This window comes from Puma concolor, chromosome D3, assembly GCF_028749965.1.
Source record: "Puma concolor isolate L17-30 chromosome D3, mPumCon1.1.hap2, whole genome shotgun sequence".
Classification (NCBI taxonomy): Eukaryota; Metazoa; Chordata; class Mammalia; order Carnivora; family Felidae; genus Puma; species Puma concolor.
In genome coordinates, this window is record NC_141678.1 from 9,241,979 (window position 1) to 9,263,767 (window position 21,789).

General features: G+C 47.1%; 1 protein-coding gene across 7 annotated transcripts in view; it reads left to right on the forward strand.

The window, feature by feature from the left end:
* CUX2 (cut like homeobox 2) overlaps positions 1 to 21,789 on the forward strand; it is a 283,380-nt gene that overhangs the window by 214,082 nt on the left and 47,509 nt on the right. For all 7 annotated transcript variants that reach the window (XM_086681681.1, XM_086681683.1, XM_086681677.1 and 4 more), the window contains one exon: positions 6,770 to 6,848. In XM_086681681.1, the coding sequence (XP_086537807.1) occupies positions 6,770 to 6,848 (79 nt within the window). The remainder of the gene's footprint in view (positions 1 to 6,769; positions 6,849 to 21,789) is intronic.

A 21,789-nucleotide genomic window follows, 5' to 3' on the forward strand; every position in this document is an offset into this window, starting at 1 on the left:
ATTACTCCCCCATTCACAGCTGCCGGGTTTCTTCTGCCCTTCGTTCTCCACATGCCCCTGCCCCCCCCCTCATTCTCCATGCACCCCCCTCCACTGTTAGTGCTCCCCTTGGGTTCTGTGCCCCCACCCCTTGCTCCCCCTTCATTCTGACCCCCTGGTTCCATGCTTCCCCCGATGTCTGTGCCTCCCTGACTCTCCATGACCCCCTTCTCTGTTTTTCCCTCAGTGACCATGAACACTGCAGCTCTCCGCACCCCTGGCTCTCCGGGCCTCCTTCCTCTCTGTGCCTCCACCCATTCTTCCTACCCCTCCTTGCTCCCTATGCACCCCCTCAGATTTGCACACAAGGCCTCCAGAGGGAGAACCAGGCCTCAGAGAGCATTAAAGGGCACCCCCCACCCCTCGCCATCCCGAGCTGATTCCTTTTTCCCCAGATCTCCTGCCTTCTGCGTCCTCCTCAGAGGTGCTGATCCTGAGATCTCTGGAGCACCCACCTCCTCCCAATTGCCCATAAGCCTTCAGTTTCTCCCAGAATCCTGCCATATCAAACACACCCACCCTATCTCCCAGAACCACTGCACACTACCCTCCCTGGAGCCCAGGACCCAGTGGTAAAAGAAAGCTGTTTTCTAAGTGTGTTCCACAGAACCTTAGTTTCCAGGTTTATTCTCTGAAGGAAAAAGTTCTGTGGCCTGAATGCATTTGGGAAAACACTGGGCTAAGCTGAGTTAAAGGGGACTTTTTCCTATAGCTCTTGTCTGAGCGTCCATTCTGTACATATGCAGGCAGAAAGTGTGTGCAGACTTAGCCACAGGTCCTCCTTGTCATGGCCAGGGGACTGTGCAACATGCTTTGGGAAGCACTCGTTTCTAGTTTAAGCCTGAGCCCTGGAGTGAGAGGACGCTGGGCCGCCTCTGCCATTAACTGGTTCTCTCAGTTGGCCAAGTGATTTGGCCTCCCTGAACCTCAGTTTCTTCCTCTGAAGAATGGGGGCATAACAGTGCTCACATCTGAGCACCGGGGTGGCCGGGGGGGGGGGGGGGGGGAGGGGAGATTCCAAAGATAAGGCACTGAGCGCTGAATAAGGATTCAGCTTCCGAAAGCTCTGACCATTCTTTGTAGAGAGCTTGGACAGAGAAGTTCTTGATAACCAGTGGATGTTGTCACCACTAGCTCGGATAGCTTATGGAAGCTCAGCCTCGAGAGGCCCCTGAATTTGCCACTTTTAACCACTTGACAGACGAGAGCTAAGTGGCTAGAACAGGCTTTTGCCTCTCCCTTGACTTAACTGGTTCCGCACCTGTTATTTTCATACTCGGGGGACCAAACACATTTTCACCCTCGTATTACAGCGGGTGGTGTAAATGCCACGTGCTCCATCAGATGCTGAGCTATTTCTGATGGTGACCTTCTTGGTGTCTGTAGCTGGCCGCCACCTCCTCCTCCTCCTCCTTCTCCAGATGGCCTTCAAAGATCTGCCTGTCACAAGCCAAATCTGTCATTCTGGACACTTTCTCCCGCCCTTCTGTGTGGTAGGGCCCCGCCATGAGGCAGAGACACATGGCCTTTTATTTGTGCCAAGCTCACCTGTCTGGGCACGTGGGTGAAATGCACTAGAGTTGCAGACTTTGGAAAACACATCCTGTGTGATTGGAAGAAGATTTAATTAACTGCTTTATCAGAAAGCTTTTTGCCAACTTCTATGGGACCCTTTGCCACATGTTAGCTCATTCCTCCCCAGCAGCTTCTTGCCAAATGGAGATCATTCTTCCCACTTGATGGATCAACAAACTGAGACCAAGAGATGCTTAATGACATTAGGCCCAGCACCGGATCGGGCTCTAATGCCATTAGGAATTTTGACCTGGTATTCTGGAAACAAAGTCATTGCTCTAAAACAAGACTGAACAAGCAGGGCATCCCCATGGCTACTGTCTTCAAGTCATATTTACTGTGGGAAGTCCTAAACTTGAACTGATTAAAACTGAGGGCTGTTCCAAGATGTTTTTAGATCTCTGCTTTTGAAAATACTATCTAGCCATTAGATGAGTCTCTGAAGCAGGGATCAGCAAACATTTGTATGAAGCACCAGATAGTAAATATTTTTTATTTTATTTTATTTTATTTTATTTTAAGTAATCTGTACCCTCAACATGGGGCTCAAACTCATGACCCTGAGATCTACTGACTCTACTGACTGTGCCAGCCAAGCACCCCAAATATTTTTTATTTTACAGCCAGAGTCTTAGTCACAACTAGGAGCTCAGCCATTATAGCATGAAAGCAACTGTAGACAATAAATAAAAGAATGGCTGCAACTGTAATCCAATAAAACTTTATTTACACAAACAGGTGAAGGGCCAGAATCGGACTAAGGACCATAGTTTACCACCCCTTGATTTAGACCAACACTGTCCAGTAGAAATGTAATGCAAGCCCCATATGTAATCTAAATTTTTGAATAGCTACATTAAAAAGTAAAAAGAAACAGGTGAATTTAATTTTAATAATATATTTTACTTAACCCAGTATGTACAATGTCATCATTTTAACATAAAATGGGTATAAAAAATTAGATATTTTACAACCTTTGTTCATCCTAAGACTTGGAAATCCCATATTTTACACTTACAGCCCATCTGAATTTGGAATAGTCACATTTCAAAGTGCTCAGTCACCACATGTGCTAGTGCTACTTTATTGGACAGTGTAGCTCTAATGGGCAGACCAATAGTATAAGGAGACAGTCACACAGATAAATAACACTCCCTTACAAACTGATAAGCACCATGAGCAGAAAGCAGAGGTTACTATAGGCAAGGACAGGGAAACATTAAAGGAATCTTCTGGCACTTCCCTCACCCCTGCCAGAGTTCCTTTTTAGAAGTCAGTGGAACATTCTTAGACTTTTCCCCAAACCCCATTCACCACACATGCTCAGCATGGATGACTGTAAAATGAAGCATTCAGACTTTGCGGTCTGATCTTTGATAATTTTCCATCTAGGGATCAGGAGATGAATTGCTTCCATTTCTCATGGCTTTTCCTGGGCTGCAGATCAGCAGCACAGCAGTCCGTGTCTTGGTACAGCCATAGATGATATCATAAGATTGCACGTGGGGTCTGAGTGACTATCCCCACTGGCTGAGGGTTTTTCTATCCAGGAGAAAGGGGCCAGCATCTGAATTCAGAGTAGGAATTTGAACCCCCAGACCTGGCATGAATCCTGCTCTGCCATTTACCTACTGGGTGATCTTTGGCAAGTTATTCAGTGTCTCTGATCCTCAGTTTCCTCATCTGCATAGTGGGGATAATGACCTTCAATGATTGGTGTGTCCGTGGGGAGAGATGATCGTGGATAGTAAGAGCATCCGGGACATGGTAAATGCTGAATGTTATAATTTTATTATTATTTTATTAGCCCATCAAGGATGCCCCCCCCACAAACTCTGAATTAATTGTTCCCTCATCACATTAGAGACTCCAGCGTTTGCATCACCTCCTGTCTTATTATGGTTCCCCTTGGGTGTAGCTGTGTCTCCCACTTAGCTCTGAGTTCCCAGAACAGAAACTGTGTCTTGTCCATCTCGGCAAAAACTAAAATCTACCTGCACTTGGTAGATTTTCTACCTTTCCTAGATTCTGGAACATTCTTTATGTTTACCATTGCCTTTTCTTTTCCAGGAGACAGTTCCTAATGTTCCACCCACCAAACTGGGTCACCCCTCTCAAAGTGGGGTCACCCTCCCCACTTACACACTCTCAAAGCCCCCTTGTACATTTCCTTCAAAGCATTTAGCACTTGTAGTTAATGAGTTATCTGGAGAATCTGCTTTGATGTCAATCTCCCCACTGGACTGTGAGTCCCATGAGGGTAGGACTCAAGTCTGCATTATTCATCACTGAGTTCTCAGCCCACGGTGCTTGGCACATAGCAGGTGCTCAGGAAATATTTGCTGAATGAATGAAAGACTGTCATTCACTCTGGAATTTAAAAGACCAGAGACTAGGGGCACCTGAGTAGTTCAGTCGGTTGAGCATCTGACTTCAGCTCAAGTCATGATGTCACAGTTCGTGAGTTCACAGCTCACGTCAGGCTCCATGCTGACAGTTCAGAGCCTGGAGCCTGCTTCAGATTCTCTCTCTCTCTCTCTCTCTCTCTCTCTCTCTCTCTCTCTGTCTCTCAAATTAAAATAAAACATTAAAAATTAAAAAAAAAATACTGGAGGCTGTTCTCAGAATAACAGCAAGAGACTTAAGGAACTTTTGATACTGACCTTTTTTAAATCATTTGCTCAGGGCGCCTGGGTGGCTCGGTCAGTTGGGCATCTGACTTTGGTTCAGGTCATGATCTCACAGTTTGTGAGTTCGAGCTGCATATCAGGCTTGCTCCTGTGAGTGTAGAGCCCACTCTGGATCTTCTGTCCCCTTCTCTGTGCCCCTCCCCTGCTTGCACTCTCCCTCTCAAAAATAAATAAACATTTAAAAAAATAATGCTTATAAAAAAATAATAAAACAAAATCATTTACTCAACATGAACCATACATTTCCCTCTACCTCTTAAATAATGAATTCTCTGTGGACCTTGTAAAACCTTCAAGCTATGCTGTCCAATAGAAATATAATGTGATCCATGGATGTACTTTTACATGTTGTAGTACCTTCATTGAAAAACAAGTACAAGGAAACAGGTGAAATGAATTTTAATAAAAAATTTTATTTGACCCAGAATATCCAAAATGTTATCACTTCAACATGTAATCAATATAAAAAATGCCGATGAGCTGTTGTACATTTTTTTATTATTATTTCTACTAAGTCTTTGAAACCCTGTGTGTATTTTGCACTCACACCACATCTCAATTTGGACTTGGCCACATTTCGAGTACTCAGTAGCCACATGTGATTTCTGGCTGCCATATTGGAAGCTTTAGGGGAACCTCTGTGGTTTTTGAATTCTTCCCAGTGTGCTGTGTGTGGAGGCAGGGCCTTCTCAGGTGGTCTTTGTATCACACCAGATAAGTGCACCTGAGGCTGATCATCCGGCGCTGGACAGAACCTGTCCCCATTAACAGGCAAGAAGGAAGGGGTCGGTCATACCAAGAGGTGACATATATGCGACTTAATGCATCCCATGAGTTTTACAAAGGGCGTTACATGTGTTAAGTCATTTGATCCTCCAGCAAGGGAGGGTGTGATGTTATTATCCTCATTTTACAGAGGAGGAAGTAGAGACATAGGGATTGAAATGACCTATCTGCTCCAGGACACAAAGACAGTAAGTAGTGGGGCTGGAATTTGAACCCAGGTGACCTGATCCCAAGGCCTGTGCCTTAGTTGGCCACTTCTTTGAATGAACTGTCTCAGAATTGGCCCCTCTCATTTCCAGGATGGCATCACAGGCAGGACCTTGAGTTGGTGCAACCCGCTTAGATTTGTTCATTCAGCAAATTCTGTTGAGTACCTTCTGTGCACCAGACAATGTACTCACAGAGCTCACATCGAGGGAAGGAATTTGATAACAGACACTCCTCCAAATGACATCACTGGGATTCAGAAGAAAAGCGCAACTTTGAAAGAGGGTGATTTACACGTGGATATTCCCCATAGATTCATCATTGAAGAAGTTGGCACCAGAGGGAGAGGTATATCAGTATCAGAGAATAAGGATGTTCCAGTCCAAAGGGGGATACCCAGCCCCGAATATTCCCAAGGATGTAGGGATGGCGGCCTGTGGATAAGGACCTCGCTCTAGCCATGTGCTGGGGTGGCCCAGGACTGTGCCAAGGGGACTGGCTACCAAGAGCCAGCATCAAGGCCACTGTGAGGCCAGAGCTCAGAATTCGTAGCCAGGAGCAGAGAGGGATGAGATGGCACTATGTCCCAGAAATGTCTTGCTGAAATTCATCTTATGGAACCTCACCGGCAGAGTGAAGAAAGTCTGTGAGCAAGAGAACAAATGCATGAATGAACTCTTCACCACTGGGTCATTCAGCCATTTGTGTTTTCATCAGTCAGGAATCATGTGTTGAGTTATTTGCCATCTTATGAGAGCTTTAACAATTTCTCTTTAATTCTCAGTAGCTAGGAATGTTCCCCAGATGTGTCACACTTTCCCCCAGAACATGTGTCATATTTGAATCTCCAGCATTACCCTTTAATAACAGCGATAATAATAATAGCTGTTAGTAAAATACTCTGTTGCAGGCCCTGTGCTAAACACTTAACATGCAGCTTCATTCAGTCCCCATAAGAGGCCTGGGAGGCCTATTTATAGGAGGTTCTAGTTTTCACCCATTTTCCAGCTGAGGAAACTGAGGATCAGAGAGGGCCAGTGATGTGCCCAAGGTCATATAGCTAGGATCCAGTACGGCCAGCATTTGAATGTGGACTTTCTTTTTTTTATTTTTTAAGTGTCTTTATTTATTTTGAGAGAGAGAGAGAGAGAGAGAGAGAGCACAAGCTGGGGAGGGGCAGAGAGAAGGAGAGACACAATCCCAAGCAGGCTCCACCCTGTTAGCGCAGATCCCGGTGCGGGGCTCGAACTCACATACTGTGAGATCATGACCTGAGGTGAGATCAAGAGTCAGATGCTTAACCAACTGCGCTACCCAGGTACCCTTGAACCGGGACTTTCTAATCTCTACACTTTTGACTTTCATTTCCCCTCCTCCTCCCCATCCTATGTTTGCAGATACAGAAAATGATCCTATTTTCTTCTAGACTCAGATGCCATGATTACACATGACTCTTTCTCTTGTTTCCAAAGGTGGTGGCCCTTAGTAAGAGAAGTCAGGAGGCCGAGGCAGCTTTCCTGAGCGTTTACAAGCAATTAATTGAAGCACCAGGTAAGAAACACTTGGCTTCCATTAACTGAATAATTCATGACAAGGAACAGCCAGCCGTTAGGTCATTACACAGGGACCTCCCGTCAGTGGGATCTAAGAACAGGCCAAGATGTCTGGGTTAGGCTAGGCCCTGCACAGGTGAGGCTTGTAGGGGTGAGGCGGCCCACAGTCTGGCATGACATGTCCCCACACACTCCTCCACCTTCCCCCACCACCTTCCAGTATTAGCCAGGGAGCTAGATCTCCCACCTGGACCTTCTTGGGGAGCCACATGTCTTGACTGCCAGAACCCCCATCCCATTGCCACGAAGGACAGAGGGTGCCAGAGGAAAGACCTCAAAATGTTTCCCCAACCTCAAAAACTTTATGTTCAGCGACAGCCAAACCCAAAAGAACCCGTACTTGTGTGACTCTATTACATAAAATATGAAGAGGGGAAACAACCCAAGTGTGCCTCAGCGGGTGACTAGCTAAACTGGTTCATCCATACAGTGGAATACGAGTTAGCCATAAAAAGGAACTAAGCCCTGACACCTGCTATACCGTGGATGACCCTCAAAAACATGACGTTCGGTGAAAGAAGCCAGACACAAGGTCACATAATGTAAGATTCCACACATACCGGGATGTCATAAATGGGCAAATCTGTTAGAGACAGATCTCAGATTGGTGGCTACCTGGGGCTGGGGCGGAGGCGGGGGTGACTGTGGATATGGGGCCTCCTTTTGGGGGGATAAAAATGTTCTAGAACTAGATAGAGGTGGTGGTTGCACAGCATCGTGAATGTCCAGTGGCCACTGAGTTTCACTTTAAAATGGTAAATTGTATGTTCTAGAAAGTTCACCTCAACTAAAAAAATTAACCTGTACTGTTAGAAGTCAAGAGAGTGATTTCTGTTGGAAGAGGGCGATAGTTCCTATCAGGGGCCTCTGGGGGCCAGAGATGCTGTTTCTTGATCTCGGTGTCAATCACAGAGCAGTGAGCAGTTTAAGAACATTGTGCTGTTCACCTAAGACATACAGATACATTTCTGTAAAAAGTTTCCCTTTTCCAAAATGGCCCATCCTATGCCACCTTCTCATTCCTTGACTCAGAAAAGGAAGCCCATAGAAGTGTAGTGATTTGCTTAACAACAGTGGGTCTGGGAGGGGACTCTCTGTGCTAACTCCCTCCACCCAGACAGCCCCCCAGGCCTTTCCGGGCCCCTCCACACAGCCCCAGGAATCGGTACCTTCTGGTGATTGGGGCTGGGGTTTATGAAGAGGAAAATGAAATCCCAACTAAACCAAGCCTTGGATAAGACAAAATCATTTCTACCCGAGGTCAAGGTCATTTGTGGAAGCTTTGTGTTCGTGGGGTGAGAAGGTCCCTCACTCCATCTGTCGTGGGCAACCACAGTAGCTTGAGTAGTGTCCTCTCAAAATTTACGTCCACCCTGAACCTCAGAATATGATCATATTTGGAAGCAGGGTCTTTGCATATGTAATTAGTTAAGGATCTTGAGATGAGACCATCTGGGTATGACTAGCGTCCTTATAGGAGGAAGAGAAGACACAGAGAGACAAGGGAAGAAAGCCAGGTGTAGACAGAGGCACAGGTTGGAGTGATGTGGCCCCAAGTCCAGGAATTCTTGAGGCCACTAGGAACTGGAAGAGGCGAGAAGATCCTCCCCTGTGGCCCTTCAGTGGGAGCAGGGCCCTGTTGACACCTCAATTTCAGACTTCTGGCCTCCAGAGCTGTGAAAGAGTAAATACCTGCTGCTTCCAGTCACCCAGTTGGTGGCACTTTTTCACGGCAGCCCTAGGCAACTGACACAGCAGTGCTGACTTGAGGCTGTCCCTCATGTCCCATGGTCTAGGAGAAGAGGGAATCCTTCAGCCTGTTTACTCAAAGTGTGGTCCCCCTGCAAGCTGGTTGGAAATCCAGCACCTCAGGCCCCAGTCAGCTTCTGCATTTTCACAAGCTCCCCGAGCCCTGTGAACATGTCAGAGTTTAAAAAGTACTCCCCCTGGGGTGCCTGGGTGGGTCAGTCAGTTAAGCATCTGACTCTTGGCTTTGGCTCAGGTCATGATCTCACAGTCATGGGATCAAGCCCCACATCTTGCTGTGCACTGAGCACTGAGCATGCAGCTTGCTTAAGATTCTCTCCCCCTCTCTTTGCCCCTCCCCTGCTTGCTCTCTCTCTCTCTCTCTCTCTCTCTCTCTCTCTCTCTCTCCTCTCTGTCTCAAATTGATAGATAGATAGATAGATAGATAGATAGATAGATAGATAGATAGACAGTCAGCAAGCACTTACCTGGAAAAGAGATTGTTCTGCCCTCTGTGTGTTACAAGCCCCAAGGGAACAGGTCAACCAGTCCCCTTCACTGGGGTACAAAGAGGTTGAGTCTGATGCCCGAGGAGCAGCGAGGCTCAGGTCTCAGCACATTCAACAAATATTTCCAGAATGTCTGCTCTGTGTGACAACTTGCCTACACAAGGGAGTCTGTGTTCATTTACTGAGGCTACTGTAACAAGTGGGGGACTTCAAACAACAGATATTTATTGTCTCATAGTTCTGGAAGCCAGAAATCCAAAATTAAGGTCCCTCTAGGGGAGGGGCTCTTCCTTAACCTCTTCCAGCTTCTTGAAGCTCCAGATGTCCCTTGGCTTGTGGCCATATCATTCCAGTTTGTACCTCTGTCTTCACATGGCCCCTCCTCCATATGTCTGGGTCCCAAACCTTCAGCTCCTTATAAGGACACTGGTCATTGGATTTAGGGCCCACCCAGGCAATCCAGGATGATCTTCTACCAAGATCCTTAACTTAATTACATCTACAAAGATCCTTTTCCCAAATAAGGTCACATTCACAGGCTCCAGGCTTTAGGGCATGGATATATGTTGGGGGCCACCATTCATGTAGAGGCATGTGCATACTACAAACACCCTCCTTGCCCTGGTCCTGCCCTCTAGTCCCAAGAGAGCAGAATGCTGCATGGGTCTTCTCAATGAGGATGTTTCAGCAGCAAGAATGGCTGAGGCTGGACCATACGGCCCTTAGGGCTCTACACCCACTATGGGGACATGGCTGTGGGGCAAGAGGCCTAGACAGCCATGTCCACAGCCCCAGCAGGTGTCACCCTCACTGAGGACCATACCAGGCATGTGGCTGAGAGGCCCCATTCGTGGCAGGCACTTTGCTTATGTCTCTGCTCTCATCAGAGGTATCTGGAAAAATCATGGGAAAATAAACCCTCTTAATTTCCATCATTCTTCAGTCTTTAAGGTCTCCGTGACTAATGACTTTGGAGAGTGACCCACAGCAGACCCCACAGATGTCTCCCAGGAGTTCCCACACAAGGCTCATCCTCTGGGCCTCATATACCTCCCCTGTAGCATCAAGGGCAGCACTGAGACAGGCTTGTTTTCCAGGCTCCGGGCTAGACTCAGGGTGGAATCCTACCTGGACCACTTACTCGCTGGGTGACTGTAGACAAATTAGTTCGCCTTCTGAATCTCAGCCTCTTCTTGTAGAAATTGGAGACTGAGCTATTCTCATCATCATGTATGTGTCTGGCTTCCCTAGAAGTGAAATTCTCTAAGCCTGGGACTGAGTCATACTGAATTTGTATACCCAGAATCTGGTACCCAGTAAGTACCTAATAATTGTTGAATGAATTAGAAGTAAGACTCAGATATAGAAATGGGGGAGGGGAAGAGGCATTTGAATGTAAAGGTGCCTTTTCAACTAAAGCCCTCTGCCTGTCACATGTTGATTTACTCAGAGAGCATTTATCAAGTACCTGCCGTGTGCCTGGTACTTGCTAGACACTGCAGACCTAGCCGTGAGCCTGCAGATGCAAATCCGGCCTTCAGGGAGCTTGCATTCCGGTGGCAGTGGTGACCACATCATCGCTCGAATGATCATCGCTAGTGGCAAACCTCGGGGAGCACCAGCAAGTCTAGTGCTTGAGGGTGAGGAGAGGCTATGGCCCTTGCTTGTCAAAGAGCCGTTAATTCCGGGGTTCACTTTACACAATCACAGGGCCACAGTGCCAGCCAGGGACTGTGAGAGGTCCCAGGACTGGTGCGGAGCTTTCCAGAAGGCCCTCATGCCCTCTTGCCCTCTCCCCAAAGGGTCGTTCCAAGTCTGGTGCTGACTCCACGCGTCTAATTTCCCAACTCTGCTCCCCAGAAGTGGAGAGGCGGGGGAGACGCACGTCCCTAGCTGTCACTGAGTTGGAGAAAAGGAGCCTTAACTGATGGAGACATACCGTTCGAACGGCCCCTTTAGGGGCTCTAATTCATTTTCGAGACATTTAAGAATAACAAAATGTTTTAATGATTTCTTAGGGGAATTAGGAAGACATATTTTTGTCTCATTAAATTTTATCCTCAGACACAAGAACCAAATGTCAGATGTGTTTTTGGTGCTCGGAGCTTCCCTGCTCGCTATCCCCCCCCCCACACACACACACTGCTCCAACCCCCTCCAGAAAAATAACACTCCTAGAAAATTTGCCAGGATGCACACTCTCCTGTTTTTATATTTCTTGACAGGCAAATTATTTGTCGAAATACTTTCCACCCCCCTCCAAAGCCACACAAGTCCTGATTCAACATTTTTGTTTTGAATGACTGCTGCCAACACAAATCTTTGGCAGAGAATGCGATATGGCGTGATTGCTCAGCAAGTATTTTGATAAGTGTGCAGCCTGTATGTCTGTAATTACGAAAGAAAACCGTAAATCTTTTGGATATTGTTCACACAGATGTGGCGTGAAGTGAGAAAAAAAGCAGTAAAACGTGTTAAAAGCATAATTAATGTCATTGTTGTGGAGGATGATTTGATTTAAACCTTTCTGACTTCTGTATCGGTGGCGGCTGATTTCTTTATCACGCTCACAGTCACTAGGTACCGACCTGAGCTTCACAAAGCTAACTTGTTAACTGAGTGATTAGTTAAAAGGAAAAGGAAAGAAAGAAAAAAATGAAAAAAAAAGGAAACAAGGAGAGAGCAAGTAAGAGGGCAGGCAGAGGAACACTGCTGAAGAGATAAGAAGAGAGAGGTGAGTGCCCCAAAATGTTTTTTCTGCTTTACTTTGGTTTTTAAAAATCCAGTGCAGGAGATGGCAGCTCCTGACAGGCGTTTCTCTCCCTGCTGCTTCTTTCAGGAGGCAAGTCTGGTCAGCTTAGGTGCTCAAGCTGCAGGGTCACACACAGCTGGGTAGGACTCCCAGCTTGGTGGTTTTGAGCTGTGTGACCTTGGGCAAGGGCCCACACCTCTCTGAGCTCTGATTTCTATGTCTTTAGCAGAAAGATAATACTAGAACCTACTCACCATTTGACATAGGATTCACCATGCTAGGCATGAAAGCATTTGGCAGGGTTTAATAACCAGCCCATTGTAAAGCTGGCATCAGAATGTAAGTTACATGGATCACAGGTCTTTGCTGATAATCTCAAGGCTCTGTCATTTATCGAGGACATGAGGTGAGCAGTTTAGGCAACAGAGTTACTAAGTCTGGAATAGGAAAATGTTTTATGGTGTTTAGGGTTTGAAAAAAATTTTCCCCAATTATAAAAGCCACATATGCACAACTGTCAACTTCAGAAAATACAGAAAGGTAGAAAGAAGGCAAACTACCTACTGGAGAAGCAGTGGGAACACCTCTTCTTTCTGATCTTTTCCCTGCGTATTTTTTCAAAACGGTCGTTCATTCTGCTTGTACCATTTTGAATCGTCCTTCCTTTTACTAAACCAACATGAGCATCTGTATTTCCCTGTGTTATTAAAAGTCCTGGGTAACTTTGGTTCATCGTGTGTAATGGTCTCTTGTGTGACTGTGCTGTAACTTACTGGACCCCCTCTCCAACATTGGGCATTTAGGGTGCTCTGGAGTGCACAGCTTACTGGTACTGTGCTGTAGTTCTGAGGACAAGGAAGAAAACTTGGGAAGGAAAATAGATCATAGCCACGCATTGACCACAAACCCAGGATCAGTGATCAGAAAGAATAAGAATTTTTTTCTCCTTTTTGATTTATTTTGTGCTCATTCATTCATTAGTTACACTAAATATCTTTTCATATGTTATGAACCACTCATATTCTTTTGTGAATCACCCATTCATGTACATGCAACCCATTTTTCTATCAGATCATTTTCTTAATGATTTGTAGACACTCTTTGTATATTAGGGATAATAACCTTTGTCCTGATAAACATGTCTCCTATCTTTCCCCCCCTAGTTTGCCTTTTGTTTGTAATCTCTTGTATATGATACATAGCAGGCATTCAAAAAATATTTGCAGAAAGCAGGGAATCTTACCAAACCTTTGCTTTATGGCTTCTGGATTTCATGTCATACTTTTAAAACCCCCTCTTGATTAAAGGTTATAGGGTTTTTTTTTAGTACTTTTGTGATCTTAATTTTTAAAAATATGAATCTGAACCATCTGAAATATATGTTGATGGAAGTAGTGAAGGAGGTTAAGATTTTAGCTGTGCATTTGTCCTAAATGACTTGTTCTACCGCCATCTAGTGGATAAGCCACTTTCACAAATAGAGGAAACAAGGATTTTAGTGTAATGAGAAACTGTTGTTTCTGCTTGCTCTCACTTCCTTCCCTTTCTCCCTGAATACGCCTCTGCTCACTTGATCCGGTAGGGAACAAGGCCAGATTTTCCCTAAAATGGTAGTTAACTTTAGAAGGTATTACCCCACCATCTCCTGCCACACCTTGGCCCTTGCCACTTCCTCTGTCAGAAGTGCTCTCTCCCCACGGCCACCTGTCTGACTTTCACTACTCCTGGTAACTAAGGACTAGAAGAAGATTAAATGGAAGCATCTGGCATGACGCTGGTACCCAGTAGGTGCTCAATACGTGGCTGTTCCCTTTCAGAAGGAAAGACAGGCATTTCAGCTGTGGCTTTTCACCAGTTCACTCTCTGAGCACCTTCTAGTGCTGAGCCCTATGGGAATTCAAGCTTGAAGCTTCCTCTGCCCCCAGAGACTCGAAATCTGGCAGGGACAACATAACCCAAAGACAGATGGCCAGAACACCCAGCAGAAAAAGGGCTCCAAGGCAGGACAGCCAAAGAAGACACTCTTTGAACTTGGTTCTAAAGCGTAAGCTACCATCATTGTGTGGTTGTTTCTCGGGCGCTTCCTGTGTGTCAGACAGTGAGCCCAGCCCCCAACAGAAACGAGTTCATGATCCCCAAAGCCCCCTTGGCAGTAGGTACCACCGTCCTGTCCCATTGTGTAGCTGAGAAAATGTCGGCTCAGAGACTTTACCCAAGGTCACACAGCAGAGAGTGGTAGAGCCTAACTCCTGACGCTTGGCTCCTAAGCCAGCTGAGGTTTAATTTAAAAATTGATGGGCTGCCTAGGTGGTTCAGTAGGTTGAGCATCTGACTCTTCATTTCGGCTCAGGTCATGATCCCAGGGTCATGGGAGCAAGCCCTGCATCAGGCTCAGCACTGAGCATGGAGCCTGCTTAAGATTCTCTGTCTCCTTCCTCTGCCCCTCTTCTCCGCTCGTGCTCTCTCTCTCTAAACTAAAAATAATAAAAATTAAAAGGATCTGGACAAAACCATTGGAGGTTTGACCTCCAGAGAGAGTGACAAACAGCCAAGTGTCTTTGTTGCCAGTAGATTGGGAGGTTCTAGACTAAGAGGGTGAGCCCTTTGCTGAAATGCAATGTGTTACCCGAAAGAGGAACAAGTTAACCCCCAGTGGCCAAGAACTTCTTGTTCTCCTGGCCCTGGGCTCCAAATCCTGGTACTTTCACTGAGGGGAAACGGAGTCACAGAGCTCCGAATTCAGGGAACAGAGTGATGTGAGGAGGAGCACCAGCAGGACTCCAGGCTGACGGACCCGCCTACAGAGCAGGACCAATCCCCCGTTCTGTGCCTCCCATTTCATACTGCGCTCGATCCTCTGTTTCCTCATTTGTAAAATATGGATAATGATCTTATCTAATTATAGGCCAGTTGATGCATTTGGAGAGAATGGAGAGCCCTTAGCATGGCGCCTGGCACAGAGTAGTAGCCCCATGCAATTCATTGAGCACCTACTGTTTGCCAGGCACTCCACTCACGACCAGGAGCACAGTGTTAAGCAAAACACACTGTCCCTGGGAGGAGGTGGGCACAAAAAACAAACAAACAAACAAACAAAAATACACACTATCCCTGCCTGTCTAGAATTTGTGAAACTCAGGATATGGGAACTTTGTTTTTATTCTAATGGGAATGGCTTTGAGTCCTACCTCTGCTGCTCCTGGCTGGGTGACCTTGCTTGAGTAACTGGTTCTACCTCTCAGCCTGTCTCCTGTTCTGGAGAAGCACACTTACCTCCTGGTACCTCTGAAAGGATTAAGCATGGTGAAGAGTGTAAAAGTCCTGTGAGTGTCTGGCACCTAGTAAGCGCTCAGTAAACAGTAACTGCAGTTATGTTGGTAGTGTTGTGATTACCACCACCACCCCGTGCCAAGAAGGAAGACCTTCTCCAGCCCCTCTGTCCATGCTTAAGCCAGAAGACCCCCAAAGCAGCCGGTGGAGGGAAGAGGGGGTGGGCGGACACATGGCTCACGGCTTCGTGTAAGGGTCCTACGCCCCATCTGCTATGGAAGAGTTAAGATTAAAGGATCAAAGTTAGTCTCGCTGCTGCCGCCAATAGCCTGAGCCTCCCACCCATGCAGGCGCCCAGAGCCTGGGCCCAGATGGGAGAAGGCTTCTGTCTCAAAGATATTTTGGAGGGGCACACGCATACTTCTGCATATATGTGTTTCTAAACAGCCTCTCGGACAGCCTTCGCGGCTCCAGCTTTCCTAAAAAAAGCTCCGAATGCCACTTTCCTTCAGATGGACACAGTGGGAGGAATGAGACAGCTTTTCCTATCTCCCCGGCTCTCCCCCCGCCAACCCCATAGACACTTTCCGAAAAAACACCAACAGCATCAGCTAGTGGTAGAAGATGGAATAGATGATGTTTTAACCATCTCCTTCGACAACGCCTTTGGAAAGCCTGGTGTGGTATTAAAATATTACAGATCCGTTGACAGTATTCTCTAAGGGGTTAGATCCAATGTAACCAAAATGAATTAGTCATTCTATTAAGCAGTTTATGCATAAAGAGCAGGTTGATGGCTGTAAGACAAAGGCACCCCACTTCCTGACGACGTTCCCCCTCCCTGCACGCCCGGCAGGACCTGCCCCTTCGGATGGTTCACATTTGATCTTCTGGGTCTGCCAGCGTGCTCAATTAATCCAAAAGATTTGTTGTAGTCAAACATTTCTGATTCCGGGTCCCCTGTTTTGGGCTTTTTCATTCAGGTTGGATCTAAGGCCGTTTGATTCCCAATGCCGCTGCCCTCATCTATATATCGACTGTCTGTATGTCGCAGGAGTGAAGTGGGGAGTCCCGGCCCGGCTCTGGGCAGCTGCGTGTCTTGGCTGAAAGGTCTCGGGTGGAAGTGCTGAGCCCGGCAGAAACCGGGGCTCCCTGGCTCCAAAGGAGGAGTTGTGGGGATGTTTTGTCACTTTCCCGGACACCAGGGTATGAGGCTTGCCAGATGCCAGAGAGGGGGACACAGGTCGCTTTGGAGATTGGGGGCTGGGTGGGACCCAGTGCTTCCCCAGGTGAGGTCGCTTGACATAGGGAGCAGCTTCAGTGTACCTGGCACAGCACTGAAACTTTGAACACATAGCGTGCCAGCTGTCACCTTCCTACTTCCTTCTAGATGAAGTTTTCGTCAGGTGCCAGAGCATCTTAAACACCTATGGAATGCCTGTGAATCTACCCTTTTAACCAAGGGAGATCCAGCCTTGGGCTCACGGCCTTGGGTAGAAATGGCATCTAACTAGAATTTAACAACATCAGTTTTCTTGTTTGTTTTTTATGTGTTTATTTTTTTAAGTTTTTATCTGTTTATTTATTTATTTTTAGTAATCTCTATACCCAGCGTGGGTATAGAGAACTCATGACCCCGAGATCAAGAGTTGCATGCTTTTCTGACTGAGCCAGCCAGGCGCCCCCTCTTTATGTTTATTTTTTATGATTTAAAGCACCTCCTGGTTATGATGCAGGGTCCCAATTATGTTTACAATAATGTAACAGGATATTCCTTTAAAGTATTTTTAAGTTAAAAAACACTGAGTTACAGGAGCGCCTGGATGGTTTAGTCAGTCGGTTAGGTGTCCGACTCTTGATTTTGGCTCAGGTCATGATCCCAGGGTCGTGGGATCAAGCCCCGTGTCAGGCTCCATGCTGAACGTGAAGCTTGCTTGAGATTCTGTCTCTCTGGACGCCTGGGTGGCTCAGTTAAGCATCTAGGTTTTTCTCAGGTCATGATCTCACGGTTCGTGGGTTCGAGCCCTGCGTCAGGCTCTCTGCTTCAGATCCTCTGTCTCCCTCTATCTCTGCCCACCCCCCCCCTCAAAAATAAATAAACATTTTTTAAAAAGATTCTTGGGGCACCTCAGTGGCTCAGTTGGTTAAGTGTCTGACTTTGGCTCAGGTCATGATCTCACAGTTCATTGAGTTCAAGCCCCGCATGAGGCTCTGTGCTGACAGCTCGGAGCCTGGAACTTGCTTCTGATTCTGTGTCTCCCTCTCTCTCTGCTTCTCCTCTGCTCACACTCTGTCTCTGTCTCTGTCTCTGTCTCTCTCTCTCTCTCTCTCTCTCAAAAACAAACATTAAAAAAAAGATTCTCTCTCTGCCCCTCTCCCCCACTCATTCTCTCTCTTAAAAAAATTTTTTTTAATTAAAAAAAAATTAAAAATTCTGAGTCGCATAAGGACAAATGTTAGGTTGGTAATCTTTTAGGGGCAGGTGGATGCAGCAGTTGTGAAGTGAGTATGCCAGTGCCTGGCATTTGGATTGCACTAGGTTCAAATTCAGCTCTGCCTTTTTCTAGCTTGGTGACCTTACTAGGCCTCAGTTTTTTCATCTGGAAGATGGGGATATAAGCATCCCTCAGGTGATTGTTTTGAAGATTAAATGAGATGTAAATATATGCAAAGCGCCTGGCATACATGAGTGGAGGGGTGAGGAAGTATCAGTTCCCTGGAGCTTCTGACTAAAGATACTGGCAGGGCGTCTTGTCTACCCCATGTCCTAGCTTCCCAGATATGGGTGCCCCACCCATTCCAGGATTGATGGTAGCTGGAATTTGGGGAACAAAGACCAGAAACTAGTGTTTGGAGAGCCAGAGCCTGCTCTGAACCCACCTACCACCCTCGGCAGCAACACGCAGACCAGCCTACAGGGAAGGGGGGTGAAGCTGGCACCAAAAGTCCCCAGACATTGCCAGCCTCTCTCAGCCCCACATTCTCATCTGTAAAATTGGTCAGTTGTTGTGAAGGTCGAGCTAAGTTGTGTTTCTAGGAAAGTAACTGGGGCAGGGGGCAGCTGGTCATAAGGGTCTACTACCCTTTCTCAGACTAATGGGGCCTGTATCTCACAGTGCTTCCTCATTTCCTTCGAGGTTCTGTTCAAATGTCCACTCCTTCAAGAAGCCTTCCCTGACCAGCCTGCCTCAGTTAGCACCATTCCCCCACCACACATGTCAGGCCACTCTCTGCCCTGACCCTGCCTTATTTTTCTTCTCTACCCACTTACTGCCATTGGTTTATTTGTCCTTTGTCCATCTCTCCTCTCTAGAACGTCAACCCCAGGAAGGCAGAAATTCCCTCTTATTCACTGCTCTATCTCCAGGGCTCGGAAACTTCTCTGGCAGACAGCATATGCTCGGAAAACAATTGGCAAGTGAAGTAATAGTGTCTGGCACATAGTAGGTGCTCAGTAAAAATGTACTGGTGAGGGGCGCCTGGGCGGCTCAGTCGGTTAAGCATCCAGCTCCTGACTTCAGTTCCGGTCATGACCTCATGTTTCTGCTCTGGCAGTGTGGAGCCTGCTTGGGATTCTCTCTCTCTCTCTCTCTCTCTCTCTGCCCCTCCCCTGCTCACGTGCTCTGTGTCTCTCAAATAATCTTTCCAAAAAATGTAGTTATGAATATATGGCTGCATTAGAAACTATTCGTTTCCTGTTGTTGCTATAATAAATAACCACAAACTTAGAAGCTGAAAACAACCTGCATTTACTGAGCACCTACTATGTGAAAAGCCATAGCAGGGCCCCAAGGGGAAAGAGAAGACTGAGGAATGAAAGCAAGATGCCCCCAGTTCCCCGCGACTGTCAGGTTCTCTGAGGAGCCTCTTCCAAACATTTTAAAGATCTGTTGTCACTTCTCTCTCTTTCAATTTGTGTTTGTAAGAGCAGCCAGTGACATTTAGCTGATGGATCGAACCATGCTGTTGGATAAAGTAAGCGGGAAACCCTTGGATTTGCCAGCCACCACAGCCAAGCCTTTTACCTACGTGTAATTTGGCAATCTTCCAGTCGTCTGGATGCTAGTAATTTTTTTCCTCCCTAACTCAACCCCCAGCAGTACAGCTCAGGGCTCTGTGATTTCTCCCAGATCGGGGAGGTGGGAAGAAATGGGTTTCCCACACACCGTAAAATCTAAGAATTCCCACTATGCACCAGCAGGGAGGAAATAAAGGGTAGAAGATGCCCAGGGAAGTATGACACCGTCATTGCTGTGTGCTTTTCAGACACAGATCCTCCTGAAGCCATAGCCCAATGCCTCCACAGTTGGGGTGGATAAACCCGCAGGAGAGTGAGAGCCCAGGAGCTGCTGCTTCCTCTTACACAATGGGCTTGTTCCCTGGGTGCCAGGTGAAATGGGTACAGCAGGAGGGAAGTACTACATTTAGACTTGAGTGAGGACTTCCTTCCTTCCTTTGGGACTTGGAGTCTGGGCAGCCCCTCAGTCCTGCCTCTCTCACAGTTGGTATCCAGTCAGTTACCATGTATTATGGGTTGAATTGTGTGCCCCAAAAAGACATGTGGAGGTCTTAACCTCTGGTACCCATGAATGTGACCTTATTTAGAAACAGGGACTTTGGGGGCGCCTGGGTGGCGCAGTCGGTTAAGCGTCCGACTTCAGCCAGGTCACGATCTCGCGGTCCGTGAGTTCGAGCCCCGTGTCAGGCTCTGGGCTGATGGCTCGGAGCCTGGAGCCTTTTTCCGATTCTGTGTCTCCCTCTCTCTCTGCCCCTCCCCCGTTCATGCTCTGTCTCTCTCTGTCCCAAAAATAAATAAAAAAACGTTGAAAAAAAAATTAAAAAAAAAAAAAAGAAACAGGGACTTTGCAGATATAATCAAGTTAAGAAGGGGTCGTTAGGTGGACCCTAATCCAGTGTGCTGGTGTCCTTAGAAGAGGAGAGAAAGAGACACAGAGGAGAAGGCCACATGATGACAGAGCCAAAGCCAAGGAACTACAAGCCAAGGATTACCAGCAACACCAGAAGCTGGGAGAAAGGCATGGAACAGATGGAGAGAGCACAGTTCTGTCAACAGACTTGGGATTTCTGTCCTCCAGAGCATGATGTATTAGTTTTCTGGGGCTGCCATACCAAATCACCACAGACTATGTAGTAAAGCCACGGAAATGTACACTCTCAGTTCTGGAGGCCAGAAGTCCAAAATTGTTGGCAGGGTCAGTTCCTTCTGGAGACTCTGAGGGAGAATCTGTTCCACTTGTCTCTCCTACTTCTGGCGGTAGCAGGCCATCCTGGGCTGGTAGATGCATCACTTCAGTCCCTGCCTCCGTCTTCTCTGTGTGTCTCTCTCTGTGTCGTCTTTTCTTCGGAGGACACCAGTTATTGGATTAGACAACCCTAACCCAGTGGACCTCATCTTAACTTGAGTTCTTCTGCAAAGACCCTATTCTAAATAAGGTCAAGTTCAAGGGGCACCTGGCTGGCTCAGTCAGTAGAGCACACGACTCTTGATCTCGGAGTTGAAAGTTTGATCCCCATTTTGGGTGTAGAGATTACTTAAAACATAAAGTCTTTAAATAAGGTCAAGTTCCAAAGTTCTGGATGGACATGAATTTGGGGGGGACACTATTCAACCTAGTACCCTGATAGGAAGAACTATCAGTTCCTCCCGTCTGCCTCTGGAATCTGAACACTCTCCCCACTTCCGCCACCTCCCTGATCTCAGCTGCTTGGACCTTCACAGTTGCCTCCCCTCTGGCTCCCTCTACAGCTGATTTTTCACACAGCAGCTTGGATGAGCCTTTGGAAAAGGCAAATGGAACATGTCACTTTCCACTGTCCTTAGGATAAATCCCCATCCATATCCTTGTGACTGGGATATCAGTTATACACAGACAAGGCATCACCGTGCCCCCCACAGATGCTCAACAAGCTCGTGCCGAGTGAAGCCTGTACATGGACTTGTATGTACCCCACCCCCACCCCGTGAGCTCTGCCCACTCCAGACTCATCACTGGACAATGCCAGCACCATACTGTGGGCTTCAATTCACATCCACAGGCCCTGCAGATTCTAGCAGCAGCTCCACAGGGGAGGCACTGTGGCTGTCCCCATTTGACAGATGGGAAAACCAAGGGTCCAAGAGGAGAAAGAGTAGTCACATATTGGTTTGGGTCCCATGGAAGCAGACCGATGCTAAGATGGCATTAGATATGCAAGAGGTGATGGGGGAGATGCCTATGTAGGATGGAGAAGAGGAAGAGGAGGAGGCAGGGAGAGCCTTTAGATGGCAGTGCTGATCCGAACCTGGAGGGGAGGGGAGGAAGGAGGCTTGGTGGGAGGAACCTCAAAGAAAGTCCCAGCTAGGCTGACAGGCAGCCCCAAAGCAAGATGTACTAGTCTGCTCAGGCTGCTGTAATGATACCACAGACCAGGTGGCCTAGACAAAAGAAATGTATTTCTCACAGTTCTGGTGGCCGGAAGTCCAAGATCAAGGTGCCAACAGAGCTGGCTTCTGGTGAGAGCTCTCCTCCTGGTTGCAGATGGCTGCCTTTGCTGTCTTCACATGGCTTTTGGTCTGTGCACATGCAGAGAGAAAGAGAGCT